This window comes from Lonchura striata, chromosome Z, assembly GCF_050655825.1.
Source record: "Lonchura striata isolate lonStrDom1 chromosome Z, ASM5065582v1, whole genome shotgun sequence".
Taxonomy (NCBI): domain Eukaryota; kingdom Metazoa; phylum Chordata; class Aves; order Passeriformes; family Estrildidae; genus Lonchura; species Lonchura striata.
The window spans coordinates 54871441-54888467 of record NC_140740.1 but is presented as its reverse complement, the minus strand read 5'-3'; the positions used below and the strand labels follow the sequence as shown (position 1 = coordinate 54888467).

Genomic DNA, 17027 nt, shown 5'->3' with positions numbered 1-17027 from the left:
GCAAAACTAGCACTGCAATTTGCATTTTGTTGTTGCTTTAGACTATGTTTCCATGCAGAATGGTTTTATTTTGAAGTAAATATAGGTTAAATCTGTGCTACAACTAAATTCCAAATCTGAACAAAAAAAAAAAAAAGGTCATATAATTATTGCTTTTCTTCTAGTGTATGGACCTTAGACTCTTGGCTGCTTTACACACATTGCACTGTGGCTTGGATTATGTTGAACTTCAGTGATATTTTACTAGGAGTAATACATTAATAGCAACATGTTCTTCTCCCTTCATGCTAATTTTCTTAGGGTTTTTTTCCCCTTCTCTTTCTCTAAATTTTACATTAGCTTCAACTTAGTGAAATTAGGTACATTTAAAAATAGGTTTAATAGAATTTATTTCTAAGAATGAACTTAAAAATAACCTAAGTTACTGCTAGTGTCAGTTTGAAAATTCAGGCAAAGATGCATTAGTTTTGGAAATCACAGTTGTCCTCCTAATATCCAAGACCTTTGTGTGACTTTTTTAAGGAAATGACTCAAGACAGCATATATTCTCTAGAATTTCTCATTATTTATTTAATTTTGAACCCTAGGCCTAGATATTTTGTTCTTTTCCATCAAATTATTTCTGACTTTGAAGAGAGAACATTTAATGCTTTAAAAAAAGCCTGAGATATTTTACTTTCCTGTGGTAAAGAACTTGGAAAATTCAATAGGAAAAACAGTAGCTTTTAGCAAATTTTCAGATTTTATCAGTGTGATTAATAGTAACAGGGTAACTTCTGCTTCATCATTCTGCCTAACTGGTGAGTCCTGAGGAATGATCAGTCTTATGCTTTTTTTTAAATATGTTGCTCCATATTGTTTTATTTGTTTTTCTTGGTGCACACCAGTGGAAGATAGTGACCTGACAGAATTTGCCTTTACTCTGTTGCAGGAGATGTAGGAGCTTGTGCAATCCTTTGGGCACCAGAAATTTGGACTTGTCAGAGAATGCAAATAGCACTTTTTTTTTCATTTATATAGGTTGTATAAAATGCTTGTATACAAATGAGTAGAAGACATTTTTTTGCAGTAAGGTCAAGTCTGTTCTTGACCTGTAGAACTGGAAGTGACTGCAGTCTTGAAGGATCTCCTCTTTTAATTCCTTTGGTTCAATATATATCCAGAAGGTCCCTGATACTTACTGCTCAACTAGAAAAGTCCAAGCTGAGTTGTCCAAGGTTGTATGTAGAGCTGATGCCTCACTACCAGCTCTTACTCTGTTGGTCTGTGGGATTTGGACCAGACTTTTTGCTTCCTACTAGTCTGCAGAGGAAGTGTTTCTAATACAGAAGTTCTTCAACACCCTGTTCTTCTCTCTGTTCTGCAAACCTCTCATGTAAAAGTTCATCTATGTGCATGATGATTCTATCTCCAGGTGCAGTGTGTGCAGTGCACTAAGAAACCAATGTCTTTATAGATTGCCATATCTTCCTGATTAAGCATTGATCTCTTTAAGACAGAATTTGTGACTGTATGCTTTTCTGGGAATAGAAAAGGAATTTATTGTGAGGATGAGGAAACCTGATCAATTATACATTTCTTCAAATAAATAGGCCTGTATTATTATTACTTAAGAAAGTAAAATTCTACCAGTGCTCTTTCAGTTACTGTGTTTTTTAACATTTTAGAGCAGTTTCTTCTGACATCCTACACTTTGTAACTTTATTCCCAATAATATAATCAAACTGTGCTGCACTTCTTAGTCCTTGTATAAAATGGTATGATATATTCCATGCCTTGTTGTATCTTTTCATTGTAATAAATTGCTTTGAAGAATTACTTTTGAGCTGTGAAAGCATCCCTTTCAGTTAAAAATCTCTGTGGCATGAATAGAACTGTGTGCATCTTTTCTCGTAGACTATTTGTTCCCTCTGTTTCAAAAGTACTGATTTAATGATTTGTAGGTGATTGGCAGTTGCTGAAGTGTCACTGTTTCAAGTTTATTATGCCTTTATATTACAAAATCACAGCTTCAAGTTCTTTATTACTGTTCTTTAGTAATCTTTAGGAAAGTGAATGTAAAAATTTAAGATACTTAAAAAGTTGAGTTAAAGCCAATGTACTGCTTTTACAACTAATCATATGTCTTAGTCTCTAAAACACAACTGTCTTCCATTTCTTAAGCGTGTTTTTATTCATTGTCTCATTCTGAATCATGCTACCAGCTACAGATTACTTATGTTTCTCTGATAGACTCTTATAATTATGGTAATTGTCCTTGGTCCTCAGTGATTTTTTCTCTCTAGCCATAAAAAAGTAGTTTTCCAGCTTGGCAAGATTTATGCTAATCTAGAACAAAAGATACAATTTTAGTTCTCGTAAGAAGCAGTGAGTCAGTTCCTACTGAAGTGTCTGCAGATTCCTTAGAACATGTATTAAATCTCCACAGCTAAGTATTAAATCAGCTGAGGAACCAAGCATCCCAGAGCTGTGCTCAGTTGTCTGAATGTTAAGTGTATTTTTGCTTGGATTTGTGATTGTATTCCTCAACATCAGGTGTATTCTTAAGTAACAATCTGTTGCTTTTTTAAATGACAAAAAATTTTATGGAACTGTTGCATAATAATTATCTGAAAAAAACCAAGACACTTATCACACTTTCAATGAAAGCAGTATTATTGGGAAACAGATTGTACAGGAAGGGTTCAGGTGGAGGGTTTCTTTTAAAGGTGTTAATTTCTTAGAGCTGACTGGAGGCTGCACCTACTCAAAAGAGAAAAATTGAATTCCCCTTAAAAGGCTTTCAACAGTTCTGAGACTAAAAAAAAAAAAAAAAAATCTGGCATAGTGATACACTCTAGTGGATTGAAGTGTTTCGTGCCTCTTAATTGATAAAAAGTGGTGGTTGTTTCACCAGGAGAAATTTCTTGACTTGGGCTGTCAGCACCACAAAGCAGGCACACTGACATACCCGTGAGTCTGCATAGCTGTATGGCAGGCTGTTTTGTGAGCAAAGCCACAATAGTGGGTGTTTTTACAAAAAAATAAAGCTGGTTATTGCCAACTTCCATTTTCACCTAAAAAATGTTAAAATTTAGCCAAAGCTTTTCAAAGGTAATATAATCTCTGTGTCCAGAATTTGTCTAGAGAATATTTTTTACCACTTATTTGTGGTTTTTTTGCCACACCTAACTTAAAAAGATGAATCGGCACTGGTCAATACTTACTAAAAAAAATTCCTGTTTGTGTGGTTGTTGTGAGTTTTTGTATTTTTTTTTTAAATTTGGTTTTGTTTATTTTTTTAATGATGCAAACTCATGAAAACAACTATTTTCTGTAGATGACACATTTATCTGTAGGATCTGTTCTCTTCCCTATCAGCTGGAAATCCCCATCTCAAACTGAGTTGTGTTTCCCAAACTTTCAGGCAGTAGAAGTAGAGCATCTCCTGGCATTCTCTTCAAAATGGTTTAAAGGCTATGTAGTCATTGGTTTATGCATTCTTGGAAATAATAAATTTCAGTTCTGATTTTGCAGTTCTAAGTGAACAAAATAGTCAATGGAGTCTTCATCAGCAGGATTGCAGCTGAGAAGCTCCATGTAGGTAGACATGCCATATGTAGGCACAAAAAATATCCAGACTTGCAACTAGAGACAGGAGAAAGGTGAAATGCCTGTGTTGGAGAATGAGATGTTTTCAATGGCTGAAGTTTCTCAAACCTAGTTTGATTGAGGCTAAACCTGTTCTGCATTCCAAGAGGCTCTCATTGATTAAAATTTGAAGAATTTTTAATGGTACTTGAAATTCATATGCCTTCCTCTAATTGTATATTTTGGATTAATGTTTTTGTGTGGGTTGGTCTGTTTCCTCCTATGGTAGTAATGTGTTGTGCTAGCCAAGTAAAACTGTTATACTGTATAAGGGGGTGGGAAGAGAGGTTCCTGTGCATATTCCCTAGGGTCTTTTGGTCAAAATAGGTATTCTCTTGAAGTTTCTAATTTTTTTGTAAATATATTGTACTGAGAAAGTAAGAGGAAAAGGCCATATAAGATTGAAATAATTCATAGGGAACCTAATGCATAAGAGATATTTATATCCTGCAATTATCTAGTATTTCAAATTCAACACTGGAGACTGGTAATGCCATGAACTGGTAATAGTCCATTTGTGACTGCACTAATATTGGTATAATTTTTAATCAATTTTTTGGTGTTGAAAAGCAGTCTTGTCTTTAGTGTTCCAAGCAGAAAAATTCTTTGGCCAGAAGACTTGCACAGTCTGCAAAATCAGGCTGCCCTTGTTCTGTCCACCTCCTTCTATTACCTAAATCCTCCGATTCTTTCTTGTTGGATTGTGCATACTGGTAATGCTATTTGGATGTTAAGTGCATACACTGTTTCTATTTTAGTAACTTTTGTTGCATCAGTTTCTACTCATGTTTTCTTTCCTTATCCCCTGATAATTTTAGGGCAATCAAACATTTGTTGGTTTGTTCACTTCTTGGTTTGGTATGCATGAGCAGAGAGCAGCAGGGATTCCTGAACAAGTTTAAAAGTCACACTTTAAATTGTATTTTGCCTCTTAATATACTGTCACACTGTCATGATTGTGTTTAATTTTGCTGTATGGTATTTTGCAAATGGATTCAAAAACTCTCCTGTTCGTGGCTTTGCCCGGCCCCACAGATGTCAATGGGTTCTTTTTTATCTCTGTTTTTCTTTGTTTGCTTGTTAGTTTTGTTTGTTGTTGGGTGCTGGTTTTTGGTTGGTTGGTTTAGTTTGTTTTTTTTTTTGTTGGTTTTTTTGTGTTTTTTTTTTTTTTTTCTTTGTTTAGTTTGGGGATTACATTTTTTTTTTTTTGCTTTGACTGATACTTAAAATCTTCTTGTACTTACTGTTCTATCTTAGGTATGAACTTGTTCAGTAAGACCAGACCTTATAGAAAACAGTCTGGACTGCTGTCCTCAGAGATTTCTCCTCCTGTCTCTCAGATTTGATGTCAAATGTTAGTTTTGAAATCTTTCATAAAAAGGATCAAGATATATCTTGGGGCTTAATCTCAGAGGAAACTTGGCTTCAAGTAAACATTAGTTATTTCTACTTCTTCCCTCAAAACACTTAAAGTTTCTCTAGGTTACTTTGCTTTTGATACTCAAGAGAAACACACAGCCCAGGAATTACTTTTTTTATTTATGATTATGATGCCAGACAACTCTGAAAGCTTTGGATGAAACTGGTTAGGAAAAATACACTGGAGTTTGCCTGTTTCTGCAATGTTACTCTTACGATGGATGGTGTTACGATGGAAGAATTCAGATCTTGCTACTTTTTTCAGGGGTGTATTCACTGGTATCACCTGAATGCCCCTTGAGATCTTCTGGCTAGTTAGTGCATGAAGACAAACTTCTCTTGTTTGTGCTTGGCTGTTCTCGTCCTTTTTTCAACTATGTTTCAAATTAATTTGTGTTTATTCCAACTTAATAGATCCTTTTGTAAAATACAGAAGTTTTCACTTCACAGGGCATGATGGGTCTTTCTCTCTTAGCATACTTTGAATTTGCCTGCAAATTTTAAGAGTAGGACAGCAGCAGTAACTTTTCTTGTTCTTCACTTTTTAAATGCATGGAATACAATGCAAGTCTTCATTTACCTCAATTTATTGTACAGCTAGATTCCTCTTTGAACCAGATATATTGCTCTAATTTTTGCCCTTGACCCATTCTGGCATGGGGCTTAAAGATGTGACTCTATCATTTCAATAAGCCCTCTTTTTGATGTTGCTACCAAAGTAGTCCTATGTGTGCCATGTATGTCAAATACTAATGTTCAAAGTCTTGTGTACTTGTGAATAGTTTTTGAGGAGAAAAAAGAAACAAAGCATGCTGTTGCATGTAGATGGCATGTAGTTGAGTATACAGCTCAGAAAAAAATCAAAGAACACTAAGCGGTCTATATGCTTCTTTCTGCTTTTGTGATTCCATATGAACAGAACAGAATTATTCATTCTATGCTGAAAAAAAATTGTTTGGTAGCCCACCTTGTAGCACACATAAATAATGGAAAAGCTTTTTCTGTTTCGGCTCAGAAACTGTAAAGGGATGACTTTTAGCAAGCCTGGACACTCAAAGGTATGATTTTGTTTTAGTTGTGGTTATTTGTGTGGTTTTTTTGAGGGGGCATATTAAGAAAAAAATTTATACATCCTTTATCCTTACCAGAAATTAGAAGTGACAGCAAGTGTCACATCCTTAACTTTTTCACATTTGGGTTTTGCTGCTACTGCCTTTTTTGCTGGTATTTTTGATGATTCTTCAGGCTTTTTTTAGTGTGATTGTATGTCCTTAAGTTGTGAAACAAACTGTTTGCAAAAGCTTTCATTCATCTTTTTTGTTGCCTTTGTCTCTTGCTGTTAAATGTGAATGGATGGGTGGATTGAATGAGTTACTCTTGTGCAATAAAACAAGTGGAAAGCAAACTGTCAGAGAGGAAGCAACTTGAGCAATAATTCTACACTTGTTGGAACTTAGAAGTGTCCAAAAGCCCCCTTGGAGCTTGATTTGACACTGCAATGAAGCGAGTGATTGTCTTCTGTTCAGTATACCACCTGTGCATGTGCTTGTAACTGTTTGCTGACTCAGCTATGGTTTATCATAGCTGTCTGACATTTAATTTTATGTAGGCTTTTAAATCATACTACTTCACTGAATATCTGAGTACATCTAGAACTTGGTATTTATTACTTTATTCTTTCTTCTAGTGTGAATGTAAGGGAGAATCATAATTTGGTTTTGATTTTATAGGGAGTGGACAAGAGATTAAGGTCAGAGAGGCTCATTTTCCATTTTGGATGTGAGGTTTGTGGTTTATTTGGCTGATGGTAGGGAAAGGACTCCTGTTGCCTTACAGCTTCTTCCAGGGGAGTTATGTCTTTGGCTGCATTTATTGAATTTTTATGATTCCTGAACTTTGGGTCAAGCCTTCATCTAAGAGCAGTTCATCTGATATCAGATAAAACAAATTATCTCATGCAATTTGACCCACTGGAATTGTATTATCATGACCATGAAGTCCTTTGAAATTATAGCTCTGAATGGCAGCGTCATATTCGGCCTGTCAGAAGTCATCTAGTTCTTTCTTCTTAACTGTACTTCCTCTAAGCCTTCTCTGTTGTTAACAGAGTTATTGAATATGTTAAAACATGAATATGTCTCTGTCATTTGTCTGGTTTTAGTGCTTGAGCCTGTGTCTTATGTCTTGTTCATCTGGGACTACAAGGAATGTTGAAAGTCTTTTTTTTAAGTTTGTTGCTTCTTTTGAGGTTCCAGAGTCTGGCAACTCTGGAATACCAAGAAGCTTTTGATAGGGGATGGTAAACAATTACAACCAATGAATCCAAATGTATTTCTTCACGGTCAGAAGGCAGAATTTGAGATTCCTGGTGTAGACCATATGTTGTTGCTTCATTCCTGTAATAGAGGAAGATCTATGTGAATGAACCACATGAAATTCAACAAGGTCAAATGCAAGGCTCTGCATCTGAGGCAAGACAATCCCAAGCACCTCAGGCTGGGCAGAGAATAGGTTGTGAGCAGAGAATAGATTGTGAGCAGCTCTGCTGAGAAAGACTTGGGGGTTCTGGTGTATAAGAGGCTGCAATGACCCAGCCATGGGCATTCACAGCCCAGAGAACCAAATGCGTCCTGGACTGTATCCAAAAGGATGTGGCCAGCAGGGCAGGGAAAGGGGATTGTGTCCTTCTCTGCTGTGGTGAGACCCCACTTGCAGCATCCAGCCCTGGGGTCCCCAGCACAGGAAGGAAATGGAGCTTTTGGAGTGGGTCCAGAGGAGGCCTGAGCATTTCTCCTATGAAAACAGGATGAGAGAGCTGGGCTCACTCAGCATGGAGAAGAAAATGCTTCAAGAGATCTTATAGCACCTTCCAGCACCTGAAATGAGCAGCCAAGAAAGCTGGTGAGGGACTTTTGACAAGGGAATGTAGTGATAGGACAAGGGGGAACTAAAAGAGAATAGATTTATATAAGTTGTTAGGAAGAAATTCTTTACTGTGAGGTTGGTGAGACCCTGAAGCAGATTGTTCAGAGTGTTGTGGTGATTCATCCTGGGAAGTGCTGGATGGAACTTTGAGCAACTTTGTCTGGTGAAAGGTGTCTTGGCCCCTGGCAGGGCAGCAGGACCTAGATGATCTTTATGGTCCCTTCCCACCCAATCAATTATATGATTCTATGATTTCTGTGAAGTAGGATATGTAGATGCTTGCTCTTTAAAACTGCCTCACTTTCTTGAGAAATTGTTTTTTTCTGTCCTTTTTTGTATTTTCCTGTCTTTAATGCCTTGTTGGGTTTTCTGCAGCACAGGCTGTTATAAATTGAGGAGGAGGAGTGCTTTTGGTTTAATCCTTGGACTGACCACTCACTTCTTAGCCAGGTTAAACTAGAGGATTGCTTTATCCTGTGTGAGGAATGGTGTAGCAGGTTAGGATGCCTGCCTTCCATTGGAGTTTGGCTCTTTATTGAGGTGGAGGATCTTGAGTATAGTGGTCACTGCTTAATGAGTTTATGGACAGTCAGAGGAGGTGTCTAGTCATGATGCTGGGATTTTTATCTGTGCCAAACATCACTCAGGCTTGCAGTGGTTACATGCATCTACTTTCATTTCTATCAGTAGCCATGAAATGAACAGCAATCTTAGGTTTTGTCCTTATTACTGAAGTCATATAGATGAAGATGAATCCTGATGGATTTTCTTTTTTTTTAGAGGTACAGTTGCCTGTACAATAGTATGGAAATTGAGGAACCTGCAACTTTAGCTCACACTAGAAATGCATGAATTTTGTTGTACTAATTTAAAGTTAAGGTATTCATACAGTTAAAATTTAGTTTATTTATATATCCTTCACCCCTGCCACCCCCGCCTCCCCCCCAGCCCTACACAGTGTATCATTTCATTCTGGTGCCTTGCATGTTTTATTACTTTCATTCAATTATTCCATTGCTGTTCCAAATTTGTTCCTATAGCTAACATTATGACTGTCTGTCTTGTGTCATTGTGCCCCCCCTTCACATTATCTCTTCAAGGTTTGAGATTTCTTTGTGCTTGCTTGTTCTCAGACAACATCAGAGCTATGAAACCTGCTATGTGCAAATTTTACTTTTTAAAATAAACTCCTTGAGTTTTATCAACAGCTTTAGATTATTAACTAGTCCTCTAGATGTGTGTGCAAGTACTGGAGTCTGTTTGTTCAAAGATACTTTAAATGAAAAATTAACTGTAAAATAAGACCATATCCATAAGTAAAACCAATATGGGGGGAAGGGAGCAGAGTTAGAGTTGAGCTTTCAACCTTAATTCTGTATTTCAAGAGTTCTGAATGCTTGGTTTGTTGGCATTAGTGCTGCACTAACTTAAAGTATTTTTCCATGAGTATATGTGTGTGTTTAACCAACTAAGCATGAAATCCCTTGCTTCTATTTGTCCCTATTAAATAGTGGCAACAAAAGAAACAGACAGGAGATGGGTTCAGAACAAAGCAGGAATAATGGAGTATTTCACCCCAAAAAGGATAGTGAAACGAGAAGTACAATGAGTAGGCAAAGACAGACTCAACAGCTGGAGGTAGTGTAATGTGTTGTAGAGAGTACTAATTCAGGGACATTTGCTGCCCGGATCTTCAATCTGTGATCTCTGAGCGGTATATATATCAGAAGTGTTTGGCCATCCCTGCTATAAACAGAATATGCTTTTCCCAGAAGAAATCTCCATAGGACTTTAAAGGGACACTGTCTAGGATTGTCAGCATAAATACTGATCTGCCTAAAACAGAGAATCATCTTGTTGGGTTGGAAATCTGTGAGGAGGAGTAGAACTGGATAGCTGCTTCCCTTAACTGCTAAAAAATGATTATACATGCACAGGCAGCATTCATGCACACTGACAAGTAAAATGAAAGTAACAGTGCTGCTGCATATTGCAAAAAATTTCGGCAGACTGCAGCATCTATTACTCCCAGTTTCCTGGATTAATCCATCCTTTTTTTCAAAAACTGATTTAATGCATACATTTTTTAAAGGTACCTTATTGTTTTATTTTCAGTACTTAAAATATATTTGTTTATTTTAAAAAATAACTCTGGACACTCCCTACCTACCTCTCTTTTCATGCCTATATCCCCCATCCAGTGGCTATAGCTTTAAGTGTGGTATTCTCAAAAATTATGAAAGCTGACAATTTGACATGTAATTTCCTTTATACTAAGTAAGGTCTTACCCTAATAAGATGAGAAGGCTCAAAAAAAAAGTTCTGTTTTTGTTGCTAGCAGTGGGGTCTGAATACATGACCATATCCCAAACGACCTTTTAGTTACTGTGCCAGCTAGCTCTTCTTGATCCTGTATTTGCAGTAGTCCAATGTTTTGTTTTCTGTCTGCTCCAACACTTCCTCTAAGAGGGACTGTTTGGATTTAGAGTTTGTTTTGTAATACCTAAAAGGCATGATTTTATTGCCCATTGAGCAAATCAAGTTTGGAAATCAATGGAGGAGACTTCCAGGTCTATATCTGGCAAGTTAATTTGGACTTCTTTTATGCCTTTTGAGTTGACTAAATGGAGTGGAAAGTATGCTGGTTTGGGAAAGGACTGACCACTAGTAGTCAATTAAGCAACTCTCAATTTTTTTGATATATTTGTATTTTGGAATTCTGAAATGACTTTTTTAGTTACTGGTATGCTTTTCTTGCAGTTTTGTGGTTTTTAGAGTGCATTGTAATATCTGACAATGTCTTAAATAATGTGTGGCTCTAGTCCATGGTTATAAAATATTTCAGGATGTATTTCCTGTCTATAACGAAATACAGAATATAAGATGCAATTTTATTTGCGTGGTCTGTGACTTCTGAATTTTCTACTCCCCAGAGATACTAGGTAGCTACTAAATGCAACTGCCACAGTTGTGGCAATAAAGGTTTAGTCTCTGTTATGGATGCTAAAATGGCCGTAACTTCGTTAGGGAGCAAGTAACTTTAGGCTGCGGAGAGAACAGGAAGAAGGAAATCAGATTGTTTGTATAGTGATATTTCCAATGTGAAAGATGTTCATTGAACTTGAGTAAGGAGGGTTGCAAAACAAGTTTATAAAATCTAAATCTGTTATTACAAGCATCCTCTACAATGTGCTCTAGAATTTCTAATCTCAGCTGCTGCTAAGTGCTATACACAGTAGTTTAAGTTTCAGCAGCTTTTTGAAGCTAGAATATTAAAAAATTGTTTTCATTACAACTAAACCAAGCTACTGAAGGAAATTAGCCTAGCAGAAGGACAAAGTCATTAATATAGCAAAGATAAGGGGATCATACTTCATAAAATACAAGAGTGGTCTGGAGGGAGTCATGTTCCTGTCTTCTAGAGGTCTGTCTGAAACTTTCATGTCTAACTGTGCTTAGCAGTGAAGGATAAGAGAGGGTGATGAGTCTACATATGCTACTTTGGAGATGCAATCTGCTCTGGATTTTTGATTATGTGTTTCATCCACAGCATATAAAGATTCTCCAGTCTAAGTCGGACTTAAGGAGTTTACAATAGAGAGATCCTGAATTTCACAAACCTGCCTGACACCCATAGGGCCTCCATATATGTTTTACAAAGAGCAGAAATTATCTTTCACAGAACTATATGTTATTAGATGTTGTTAGGGCTCAAGTGTCATGTTTGGTTGCATAAGAACCAGCACAGTGGCTGGACAGAGAAGCACAGAATTCCATCAACTTGTCCTTTATGTTTTTCTATGTCACATCAAGAGATTGTTGCAAAGATGCCATGATGACAGGGACAAATGGAATCCTTTTAGCGACTGGCTATAGAGCGTCTGACACACAGCCTCAGGAGATCTGGCAAGCTCTGAAGGATTTTATGTGGCCTTCAGCTTGATATCCATTAAGTGGAAGCTCTATTTAAAGGAGTTTATCTTTTTCAATGAACTCAGTTTGCCTTTCTCACTTAAGTACTGCAGTACAATGTTTGCTGTGGCTTTGTAGAGCCTGTAAGGTGAGTATAAACAAGTAAATTAATAGAACATCAGTGAATAAAACTAGTAGGCAAGTTTATTCCTTTGAGGTATGGACACATACAAGAGCAAACCTTCTTAAAGAATATAATTTTTGAATCAAATCTTCATAGTGGCAAAGCTATTATTTTAAAATCTGCTGCTTTTATTCAGCTTAAATATTATTTTACATATTCTTACTTCTTCTAATGTGTTGCCTTTCACTCTTTTAAAAGATGTTGAAGTAGTTTTGTAGCTTTCACTGAATTTATCTTTTGCTTCTTCAAAGCAATGAAAACTGTTTTGGCAGCATGTGTAATAGCTTACCATCTATACTGAAAGAATCCAGTTAAAATTCTGTGTTGAGTGAGCATCCTTTTATAATCACATTCTCACTGGATGACTTGCTCACAGGGTCAGACTCCACTGTTTGCATTAGAGCCTTACTAGTACCATGTCAGTTTCTCTGCTCCTCCAGTAGCCCTCAGTGAGAAAACCTGGGCAGTTGTCAAGACAAACTAGGTTAAGGTTGTAAAGACTGGATTTCTTTTCCCACAATTGGTGCAGTGCAGACTTGTGGTTAAGATGGAAATAAAGAGCTGGGCTATGTAAAAACAGTATGTGTGAGAAAGGGCTGATTGCACAGACATGTTTTCCCTTCCCTATTAGAGCAGATGTCATCCTTTGGTAAAAAGGTGGCAGATACTGGGGAAAAAGTTATTTATATCTATGTATATTGGGGTGGCAGAAGTCTACCTTGGAAATTAGTGGGTAATTATGCTTTATACATAAAATATAAATTTCCTAGCTTTCCTGGAATTAAATGCTTTTAGATTTTTACACAAAAAGTTTCTAAATTGCATGTAAACAAAGAAGTTAACAATTAATGAGGGCCTAAGGAGCCTTATGGAAACTTGGCCTACTTTGTCAAAACTGTTTAAGAGAAGTGAGCAAAAATCTGAAGTAGGCTTTGTATAAGAGATTTTTATTTGTTTACATTGTGATTGATTTATACTTCTACAGGGAAAGTGAGAGTTCTATCTGGATTTTACTAGTTCTATGTTCAGAAGATTCATTTGTTTATTTATTTATTTATAAGGTGTTGTTCTGAGCTGAAATGCATGTCAAAGCAAGCGCAGAAAGGATATTAGTGGAACAATGGTCTCTGATTCTTTTCTGTGACAACAGGTAGAGCCTGGTCAGCAGCTGCTCGGGATTGGCTCTGATATTCACACCAGGCATTGCATGAAATGGGTACAGGAAGTAAAGTTATGCATAGTCAACTGTAGAGCTGTATAGGGCATGAGCCTGTCTTGTGGTGTGAGCAGTTTGTGCTACTTGGGAAATGCACACACAGCTTTTTGATGTTTAGGTGAAAAGTTAACATGTATACTTGTTTTCTTATGAAGTTGTTCTGGATTTTAGTTGAGGTGGTCTTAGTCTATTAATTGTTGACTCAGTCAAAATAATAAGTTGGAATAATAATTTACTTCTCTTCAATGCCTTCAAGTTTATAAACTTCCTTCTTAGAAGGTTAAAGGAATAAACATTTACCAAAAAAGAAGACTAACCTCTTACTTTTGTTTTTGTTTTGCCCTACTCTGGCAGTGTTTTAGAGCACTTTGCTGCAAGGGACCACCACCACCACGACCTGAGTATGACTTGGTTTGCATAGGCCTCTCTGGTTCTGGCAAGACAAGTCTTCTGTCTCAGCTCTGCAGTGAAAGCCCAGAGAATATTGTATCTACCACAGGTAGGATGCTGCCTTTATTCCATGGTGTGCTGGAATGTTGTCCAAAGATGACTCCTGAAAAGACATAGGAAAGGTTATAGAGAATGTCTGCTTTCTTACCTTGCTGTTGAAGGTATCTAATGTATCCCTTTGTAGCTACTACTATTGTCTTTCAGTATTTGTTCACATGTTGGGGAATATCCATGAGAACATACAATTTGGAATATGTTATAAGTCAAAACTGTGTGGTCTAATGAAGCAGAACCATAACATACAGTAGTACTGTACTGTAGACACACATTAAAATGTTGATATCTTCTCATTTTACTTTTGATTTTTAAACAGTCTTATTATATATTGGAGAGAAAGGAGGAGAATATGCTTTAAAATAGAATAGGACAGTGATGCTCTGAAACTTTAATTGGGATTTATTTCTGTATGTACTTGGTCCATGCTGCCTTGTGATATATACTAGCAACCAAAAAAAAAAAAATTAGTGGAAATATGATTTTTTTGGTGATAAACCCAGTTTTTTAGATGAGTAACAGGCTTGTTTATGTAGTAAGGGCAGATTGTGATCAAAGTATCAATTTACAGAAAGTTTTGGTGGTATTGAGGAGATGCCTAAAAACAGACAGTACAACCACAGATAAGTAATATCTTAAGTCCAAAAAATTTGAATAGGCACCTTGATAATGGTGAACCAGAATGCTAATACTGAAAAGCATGTTTTGATTAAAAGAAAAAAAAAAACACCAAAACAAAACCAAGAAACCAACGAAAAACAAACCAAAACCAAACAGCATCAGAAAAATTAGAAACAAACATGTGAAGTAAGAACAGGGAATACCTGGCTGGAAAGTTCAGAAAGAGGGCAGATTATATCATGGAGATTGAAGAAATCAGGTTCAGTGTCTGCAGCAATTATTAAACTTGATTTGGTGATGTACTAAGTGTTGTGCAAGTACCTTGTATTTACAGTAACATGGCTTCATACTGTAGCTGTGGTTCATGGGCTCGAATTTCATGATTGTACCTTAGCAACCCCGTTTTTCAGTGAATGTTTTCTTAATTTACCAGAACATAAGATTATTTAATACAAATGTAAGTAAGATGTAAAACAGGTACAAGAAAATAATGTTTTTATTAACTTGTGAATAGTTAACCTGTGGCCTCTCTAGTGGTGTTACTGGCAATGTTAGAGAAATCTGACAGCTGTGAGAAGGTGACTAACTCAAAAAGTTAGAAGGAAATTGTAGAGTAATGAGCCTTTATAAAAATTTATTTTATCCCTCTCTTAAACTTTATCTCTGGGATTAAAACTGATTATACTTAAACAGTTTAGACCCTGAAATAAATAGTAACAGCAATATAAATAAAAGTATAGAGCTATCAGAGAAAGTAATGAAAATACTGCTAATTAAAAATTAAATTGACTTCGATTTTCTAGAGAGATGCAATAAAATACCATTATATAATTAGGCAACTTGAGGAATGAAAGCCAACTCTGGAGAATACTAGGCAGCCAAACCAAAATGATGCACACCTAGGGTATTTAGCTTATAGTAAATCTTCTTAAATGTGGCATATCAGATAATATTGTGGAGAATCCAATAATATAATTTGACTTAGGTTTCAAGCTATAATGTGTATTTCTGCTTTTTTCATCTAAGCCACTCAGGTCCATTCCATTTTTTCCCTTTTTCTAGGAATAGTTTAGGATTTCTTTTAAGATAACAATCCCCAAAATATTTCTTAATTATTCCCTTCAGATTTTCTTGTACTTTCCTGTATTATATCTAGCAATTTCCTCTATTGTATCTACCATAGTACTGTAACATCTTATTGGTCTAACCAGGGAGAAAAAAACATATTGTTTCTCTTAAATGATAGCTAATAAATGTGAAGTGAAACACATTTTCTCAAAACATCTTTACTTGGTTCTCAGGTATGTAATCATGTTGAAACTACTTGTGCTAGATGGAAATAAATTTAATGTCTGGATATTTTTTTGCTGAAAGAGCACACATATTTTTTCCTTTATAAAGTATTATGTACAGTTATATATATGTATGAACTGAACATTTGAAACTTAGTCTATAATGCATTGATATGGCTGGGAGCCTTTCACATTCCCATTCTTTTTTCTGTCTGAATTTTCAGTTAAGGATAAATACACATTTTGGTGGTATGGGGGTTTTTTTTATCTTTTTTTTGTTTGTTTGGATTTTTTATTTTTATTTCAGTTTTAAGCAGACTAATCAGACTAATAGAGGATTCATAGATATTTCCAGTGTGCATATGACCATTTTAATACATCCAGCTAAGGTCTGTAGAAGGATCTTTCAGTTAATAGCATTTCTAAAAAGAATTAATATCCCCGTGCTACCAAAACCTATGAAGTTTAAATGGAAAAATGCAGTGATTTGAATTCCACATTATTTTAAATGTCTCCTAAAATTTGCAGAATGATTACCACATATTAGTGGTAGTCTGGATTGTCCACTTTAGCTCTAGATGCAGGAAAAGATGATTTTATAGAAATATATCCTGGTAGAAGGTCTGGATGTAAGTTTTGTGCTAAATTTTTTGTGCCAGGTACTACTTATAATTGAAAATTGCATTGCTTATCCTGATTTATTTTTGTTCCGCTCTATGGCACTCCTCCATCTCTTACCCCCTTCCCACCCCCTATGACTGACTTTTAAAACCCATTGAAACAGACTTTCTCAAACAAAATCCTGGTTCTTGATGAAAAAAGTTGTTTTTTCTGAATAAATGCAACTGATTCCAAATGGCCCCTTTAGCAAGTAGTGTACTAATGTTCTGTATTTCTCTTCTTAGGTTTTAGCATAAAAGCAGTGCCATTCCAGAATGCAATTTTGAACGTAAAAGAACTTGGAGGTATGGCATTTATTGCTTTGTTTATAAAACATGCATGTTTAAATCTCATCATAATTGTCAGTTGTTTTAAATTGTTAGTTATTTTAAATTTTAAAATGATAGATCAGTACAGCTGGAGTGATAAATGTCAGCAGATAAAGTTGAGAAAAGCTGTACAAATCCTAACCTCAAAGAACAAAGGCTAAAAAGCAGGAGGAGTGGAAGGCATGTGGTGTATCTCTTTAATGTAATTTCTTGGATAGCAGTGGTTAAGTTACACAGAAATACAAACTGGACTGTAATTTTAGTATGGCTCATGTGGCAGCTCAAGGAAGTGTATGTTTCTTGTGTTTATTGTATGTATAAACTTTCACTTATGA

At 36.0% G+C, this 17027-nt stretch overlaps 1 protein-coding gene across 9 annotated transcripts in view; it reads left to right on the top strand.

Moving 5' to 3' along the window:
• The window catches only part of ARL15 (ARF like GTPase 15), a 224384-nt gene that overhangs the window by 64838 nt on the left and 142519 nt on the right, over positions 1 to 17027 (top strand). For all 9 annotated transcript variants that reach the window (XM_085567934.1, XM_021553871.3, XM_085567930.1 and 6 more), the window contains 2 exons: positions 13641 to 13785; positions 16609 to 16668. In XM_085567934.1, the coding sequence (XP_085424060.1) occupies positions 13641 to 13785; positions 16609 to 16668 (205 nt within the window). The remainder of the gene's footprint in view (positions 1 to 13640; positions 13786 to 16608; positions 16669 to 17027) is intronic.